This window comes from Lynx canadensis, chromosome C1 (genome assembly GCF_007474595.2).
Source record: "Lynx canadensis isolate LIC74 chromosome C1, mLynCan4.pri.v2, whole genome shotgun sequence".
Classification (NCBI taxonomy): Eukaryota; Metazoa; Chordata; class Mammalia; order Carnivora; family Felidae; genus Lynx; species Lynx canadensis.
The window spans coordinates 104,956,539-104,964,201 of NC_044310.1; the positions used below are offsets into that span (position 1 = coordinate 104,956,539).

Here is a 7,663-nt window from a genome sequence, read left to right on the forward strand (position 1 = left end):
CAAGGATGGAGTAATCTCAGAATTCTTCAGAGCTTAAGTCTGTTGGTAAATGTGGATTAAAATTGAAATCTTGAAGAATCATTAAGTAAAGTACCATATAAAGTACTGGTGTCTTTCATCACACCATTATGAAGGAACAGTTTTAGTGTATGACGAAAAGCTACAAATCCGGGTGAAGTATGCCCAAAAGGTTTTCATTTATGACCAGAAATTGGGTAAATTTGCCAACACATGATTGAATTTATAGGACCACCTTTTATCTCTTTGTCAAGTATTTTTCTAAAAAATTTTCTACAGGAGGAGCAGTTTGCTTTGGTGGACTTCAGCCTTTACCCCAAAGAATTCTTTCTCAGAGCTTCTGAGGTTTTGTCTATCAGTGAGTAGGGTTGAATCTCATCAGTGTCAACTTGGGTAGATGAATAATTCTTAAATTTTCCAAGCTATAAGATGATCTAGCTTTGTAAGTCTTTGGGGTGTGTGTTTGCATGTTTACTATTGCTACATTTTACAACCAAAAATGATAGCTAAACCATTGTTTCCCCAAAGTCTAGCAAGAGATGCTTGAAAAAAGTGTCCTGTTCAAACAAATTTCAGCAATGTGCATACATGATCTCTCTCTTGAGAATAAATAACAGTGTTCGTTAACTTACTAGAAACAATTGCAGAGGCTAGAAAGGAATATCTATTTGCATTTACAGAAACAGTTCCACAGATCAAATGTTAAGAAATACTGGCTTAAAGTGTTATTTTAAGGATAATTTGCCTCCTTTCTCTTCCTGCTTTGTCTTGTTTAAACTATGAATGATTCTGACACTAAAATCTTCCCTTTCCTGTTGCCTTTTATTGTGCTGTGTTAGACTTGTTTGATGACTGTACTAGAAACATTTCAGTAATTTGCTCTCTTTATATTGAGAAATAGGTCCAGTATTTTCTATGACATTTAGCCATTGCTTGTTTGGTCTGGATTCTCTTTGGCCTCATATTTTAATGTCTATCTGGTTCCCGCTGGAATGAATGAGAATATCCGATTAGCCTACATTGTTTTAATTGTAGGGCAGGCAGTTGTTCTTTTTAACTCCTTTAATCTCTGTTTCTACAGGCCTGTCATCTTTACTTCAGAGTGTTACTGGGAACCCAGTCCCAGCCAGCGAAGCTGCATCCCAGAGCACTTCAGCTTCCCCTGCAAACACCACAGTCTCTAGCATCAAAGGAAGAAATCTGTCCTCCAGTACCCAATCCTTTATTCCTAAAAGCTTCAACTATTCTCCTAATTCATCAACTTCTGAAGTCTCTTCGACATCAGCTAGCAAGGCCTCAATTGGGCAAAGCCCAGGGCTCCCAAGCACTACTTTTAAGCTACCATCCAACTCTATGGGGTTTACAGGAACCCACAGTACTAGCCCTGCTGCCCCACCTACTGAAGTTGCCATGTGCCAATCTTCAGAGATCTCCAAGCCAAAGCTGGAGTCTGAGTCCACCTCTCCAAGCCTGGAAATGAAGATCCACAACTTCTTAAAAGGTAATCCTGGTTTCAGTGGCTTAAACTTAAACATCCCAATCCTGAGCAGCTTGGGGTCCAGTGCCCCAGCAGAAAGCCACCCCTCAGACTTCCAGCGTGGCCCTACTAGCACGTCAATTGACAACATTGACGGAACCCCTGTGCGGGACGAACGGAGTGGGACGCCCACCCAGGATGAGATGATGGACAAGCCCACATCCAGCAGTGTAGACACCATGTCCCTGCTTTCTAAGATCATTAGCCCTGGTTCCTCAACACCCAGCAGTACAAGATCACCACCCCCTGGGAGAGAGGAAAGCTACCCCCGGGAACTCTCCAATTCTGTATCTACATATCGACCTTTTGGCCTGGGCAGTGAATCACCCTATAAACAGCCATCGGATGGAATGGAGAGGCCATCTTCCCTGATGGACTCTTCACAGGAGAAGTTCTATCCAGATACTTCTTTCCAGGAAGATGAGGATTACCGAGATTTTGAATACTCAGGGCCTCCACCCTCTGCCATGATGAACCTAGAGAAGAAGCCGGCCAAGTCTATCCTGAAGTCAAGCAAGCTCTCTGATACCACCGAATACCAGCCAATCCTCTCCAGTTATAGCCACAGGGCCCAAGAATTCGGGGTAAAGTCTGCCTTTCCTCCATCTGTAAGGGCTCTCCTGGACTCTAGTGAGAATTGTGACCGTCTCTCCTCTTCCCCCGGGCTATTTGGTGCCTTCAGCATAAGAGGGAGTGAACCGGGGTCTGACCGGTCACCGTCACCGAGTAAGAATGATTCATTTTTCACCCCTGACTCCAACCACAATAGCTTGTCTCAGTCTACCACTGGGCATCTCGGTTTGCCGCAGAAGCAGTACCCAGAGCCTCCTCACCCAGTCCCACATCGTTCCCTTTTCTCTCCGCAGAATACCCTTGCTGCTCCCACGGGCCACCCACCCACACCAGGCGTGGAGAAAGTCCTGGCCCCCACCATTTCCACCACGTCGACGATTGAGTTTAAGAATATGCTTAAAAATGCCTCGCGAAAGCCCTCGGATGATAAGCATTTTGGCCAGGCCCCCAGCAAGGGCACTTCAAGTGATGGTGTCGGCCTGTCAAACCTCGCCCAGCCCAGCTTGACAGCCACCGATCAGCAGCAGCAAGAAGAGCACTACCGCATAGAAACCCGAGTCTCCTCCTCCTGCTTAGACTTGCCTGACAGCACCGAAGAGAAGGGGGCCCCTATAGAAACCTTGGGTTATCATAACGCATCCAATAGGAGGATGTCAGGGGAGCCGATACAGACCGTAGAGTCCGTCCGAGTTCCTGGGAAGGGAAATAGAGGACACGGGCGCGAGGCTTCAAGGGTGGGTTGGTTTGATCTGAGCACCTCAGGCAGCTCCTTTGACAATGGCCCCACAAGTGCCTCTGAGTTGGCATCCCTTGGGGGTGGGGGCAGCGGAGGCCTCACTGGCTTTAAAGCAGCACCATACAAGGAACGGGCATCCCAATTTCAGGAAAGTGTCGGCAGCTTCCGTTCCAACAGTTTCAACTCAACATTTGAGCATCATCTCCCCCCATCCCCCTTGGAACATGGGACACCCTTCCAGAGAGAGCCAGTGGGGCCGTCATCTGCCCCACCTGCCCCTCCTAAGGATCATGGGGGTATCTTCTCTCGAGATGCACCCACTCATCTACCCACAGTGGATCTTTCGAACCCCTTCACAAAGGAGGCGGCCCTGGCCCATGCTGCCCCACCCCCTCCTCCTGGAGAGCACAGCGGAGTTCCTTTCCCCACCCCACCCCCTCCTCCGCCCCCTGGGGAACATAGCAGCAGTGGTGGGAGTGGTGTTCCCTTTTCTACTCCACCTCCTCCTCCACCCCCTGTTGACCACTCTGGGGTTGTACCCTTCCCAGCTCCACCACTGGCAGAGCACGGAGTGGCGGGAGCTGTGGCAGTATTTCCCAAGGACCATAGTTCCCTTCTTCAAGGGACCCTGGCTGAGCATTTTGGGGTGCTCCCAGGACCCAGGGACCATGGGGGCCCCACCCAACGGGACCTCAACGGCCCTGGCCTTAGCCGTGTACGAGAGAGCCTCAGCCTACCCTCCCATTCTCTGGAGCACCTGGGCCCAGCCCATGGAGGAGGAGGTGGGGGAGGCAGCAACAGCAGCAGTGGCCCCCACTTGGGTCCCTCACACAGAGACGCCATCAACCGGAGTGGTATGATTTTGCGGAATCCCCGGCCAGACTTTCGGCCTAGGGAACCTTTTCTCAGCAGAGACCCATTCCACAGTCTAAAGAGACCCAGGCCACCTTTTGCTAGGGGCCCTCCGTTCTTTGCACCAAAACGCCCATTCTTCCCTCCCAGGTACTGATGGAAACCAAGGGAAAAGCATTTTGAACAGTCTAGAGAGCATTGGAAGTAGGAGTTTGATTTATTATTGTTTTTATTTGATTTCCTTCCTTTGATCTTTTTTTTTTTTTTTAATGACAAAGGGCCTCCCTTCGAAATTAAAAAGTCAAACATGCTTGCATTTCACTATTCCATCCAGTCTGCTCTCCCACTGCACTTAACCCAAGCTACTTGTATTTTACAGAGGCTGGGGGGCAAAGAAACACAACCAGAGCCACTTCATTTGGCTGGAGGTTTGAGGGGGTGGGGAGGAAAACAACTCTTACCCATTTACTGAAGAGTATTACATTTGAAATAAAACTTCCATCAGTACAGAGAATAACGTGCAATGTTGGGATGTTCTTTGGGCTTGGCTTATCAAGTAGTCAATGGAAGGATCCCTTTCCCCTTCTCTCTCCCATTGAGTAACTACTGTGACCAGCTTGGCTCCCTTTCCTGTATGCTCTGTGCCCTGCTGACAAGCCGAGAGATGTTGCAAGGGGAAATAGGTGGGAGACCGTGGACCTTTGAAGTTTTGTTTTGTTTTGTTTTGTTTTTTAAAGACCTATTGAAGTTGGGTTCTTTACCTTTCTCCTAAAATCTTACCAAAAAAAAAAAAAGAAATGAACCTCTTCTTCTAAAGGACTATTTGGAACTTTGAGGAGATACAGGTGTCATTCTATCCTAGTAAAAATTATTACTCTTCATCCTTGGAATGAAAGAGAGGGGGCTAAATATAATCTCCAGGTTAAAATAAGGTGTGCCTCCAATGTTAGAGTTAGAGACAGGAACCAGTAACGGTGCCGTGTGACCTGCCCATCGCTCATAAATGAGAACGGGAGACTTCTATAGCTTGGCACGTCCTGCAACCAAGCTCATGCTTCCTGCTTTTCTTTCTTGATTGACTTTTTCTCCCTCAGTTTGCACGTCTGCTTTGGCCAGAAAGAAAAGTCACTACAGTTGACAATTGCTAATAAAGGCGCAACTGAAATATTATCTTTGAATTTTTTAATGTAAGAGAGATTTTTTACCATGATGCCTCCCAAATGTTAAGTGATGCTTGATGGTTTTCAGCAAAGGTGGAGTAGTAGGGAAAGGGAACTATTGACCTGCATCTTTCTTTCCTCTTCGCCCTAGTCCTGCATTTACCCCTGTTCTTGGTATTTCAAAGGAGGAGGTTGGATAGCATCTTTCTATACATTCTACCTCTTCAGAAGTGTTTTAGTGACAAGTGGGTATACATATCTTTACAGAGGAGGACCTGAGAAATCCAAATTTCCCCCATTCTACAGCTAGCAGCCTGTCACATTTCAAGGCTCAAGCCTTATCCCCACCTTCCACTTCCCCTAGGAAATAAAGAATGTTTCTGCCCTTAGTCATTTTACACAAGAATGGTTTGCTTTCCTTCTCCCCAAACTGAAAGGCTTCTTTATATTTCCACAACTAGTACTGGGAAAAAAGACAATCAGTACGCTTTGAGTGTTTATAACTTTATATCAAAGAACACTGAAAAGCAAATACTGCTTTACTATTATTTTATATTATTTAGTGTCTTACCCCAAGGTATACACACTGGTAATATCCAGCTAGATGAGTAAAACAATATGTGTTCTTTTTTTAGGGAATCCTAGCAAGTTTCATATTTTCTTCTATGTGAGTATAGAACTGTAGGAAGTATAGGGATTGCTTTGGATTCCTCTAGTAAAACATTAAAGATGGGGGAGAGTGGACAACATAGTGACAGAAGATGACTCTTTGTGTCAGCATAAACTTGCTTTTCAGATCAAGAGCAGCTTAAACCAGGTGTGCGTCATAGTTTGGGAGTTTTCGTGTAATTTATTCCATGTTATTTATTTGGGCTTGCCATGTGCTCTGTGGCTAGGAGGCCACGAGTCCTTCATCTTCCTGATGCATTTCTGGTCTTAAGCCAACTGTTGTGTCTTTGACCCTCTCAAGACTCTCCGCCCTATAGCTCTCCCCCACAAAAATGCATGATGCCATGACCTTGTGTGTGGGGTGGGGTGTATAGTGTAGCAAAGCAAAGAAATGATATAGTTACGTTGAGTCCTGAGACATTTGTTTAGGGAAAAGTGTAAGCAAGAGTAAGGGGAGGGGTGGGGGGAGGGGGGGAGAGAGTTCTAATTGACTCAAAACTGAAATGGATTTTTTTTTTTTTTGCAGAAATTAAGTGGGATGTTTTTCATTCTAGAATAAAAGAATGTGAATTCTTTCTGCTGCTCTTGTTTAAGCTAAAAGTAACGTTTACTTGAAAAGGCTCTCTGACCATTTGATTTTATCAGAAAATGTGGAGATGTCAGGAAAGTGGCTTCCTAAATGTTGGGGCAGGGTGATTGTCCTCAAAAGCATGATGACTAATACATGAAAGGAAGACCTTGTACAGTTTAAAAGATGGACTTTTAAGGGTTGGGCTCTTTTGTGGGGTGTTTTGTTTTTTAAGCTACAAAATCCTCATTGAGTTTGTTTCAGGATGGACGGGAGGATTTGTATGTGACTGTCGGGTGTTAACTTTAAGGAAGTCTGTCTACAGCAGTAAATGAAGACGACAGTGTATATATGTGATATAGTGAAAAAAGACAATTCTGGTATTCATAACATGAAACAAAGGGGTTTTATTCTTTCTGTGTCTGTGATTTAAAACTCCACGCCCATGCTCTGACTTTTGTATTTCAACCTGAGTTTAAGAATATAATAAACAAGATTTTTTTAAAGAAAGCATAACATAGTGTGTCTTGGCAAGGACATGATTTATATGAAATCAGAATATGCAAAGTTGTTACTAAGGTCCTTGGTGCTCACTGTAAAATCACAGACAGAGAATTGGTGGGGGGGGGTCGTGAATATGCTGGTACTGCTTAAAACGCAGTGATAGTATCAGAAATCAAGTCCTTAAGTATTGAGAGTTTACTCTCCAGTCAGCTTAGATGACAGCCCCCTCCCTATTTCTCTCTGCCCTCCCAAAAGGTGAGCATAAATGGATTTTGGTTTGATGCCAGGGAGGGTAAAATGATAAGAGAGTGGGACTTTTATCCTTTTTGATCCCAGGAATACAACGTTTGTGATATATATGGTACAGCTAACCTATCTGGATAATGTGAATATGCTAAACTTCCTAATTGCAGAATATTCACTATCAGTCCTGAAGTTATCGGGTCATGCAGAATTAAGCTTCAGCTGTTAATTGTTTTGAAGCCGCTGTAAAATACTGCTTTCTCCCCCTTTTTTTCCTCCCCCCCCCCCCCGTTTTGAATGGGTGGGGGTGCCTGTTAAGATTAAAATTAGATATGTTGAATGATATTCTCACGTGTTCAGTGTGGAAAACAAAACAAGTACATGCTTTAGAGGCAACAACAATGAAATCCTTTTGAAATGTGTATTAATATCATTTAATAAAATAACTAGTTCTGAAGGTTTGACATTTTTCTTTGAGATTTCGGGCTTTGACCAAGGTCTCCTGGCTTCCGTGGTGAGCACAACTAGGAGAGAAAACTTCTTCAGGAGCTGAAACTGCTGCTTTGTGGAGCAGACCTATGGTTGGAAAATCTAAATTTTCTCCAGCAAAGACCCTACATGACTGTCCAGGGCTGAAGGTGAAACCAGCTACAGGATGCAGAAAGAAGGCCTGGATGTATCTCTGAAGATCTGATTGTATTGGCTTTTGGTATAAGTGCGACGGGGGTCAAGGGGACGGGGTGTGTGCCTGCACATTTGAGGTGCACAGATACCACAGACCACCCGTCTTGTCCCTTCCTTGT

At 44.9% G+C, this 7,663-nt stretch overlaps 1 protein-coding gene across 4 annotated transcripts in view; it reads left to right on the plus strand.

Moving 5' to 3' along the window:
• The window catches only part of RPRD2 (regulation of nuclear pre-mRNA domain containing 2), a 101,762-nt gene extending 94,445 nt beyond the window's left edge, over positions 1-7,317 (plus strand). For 2 of the 4 annotated variants that reach the window (XM_030324465.1, XM_030324464.1), the window contains one exon: positions 1,100-7,317. In XM_030324465.1, the coding sequence (XP_030180325.1) occupies positions 1,100-3,873 (2,774 nt within the window). In that variant the 3' untranslated portion in view covers positions 3,874-7,317. The remainder of the gene's footprint in view (positions 1-1,099) is intronic. The other 2 variants (XM_030324467.1, XM_030324466.1) reach the window with 2 other exon arrangements.
• The last annotated feature ends 346 nt before the right edge of the window (positions 7,318-7,663 follow it).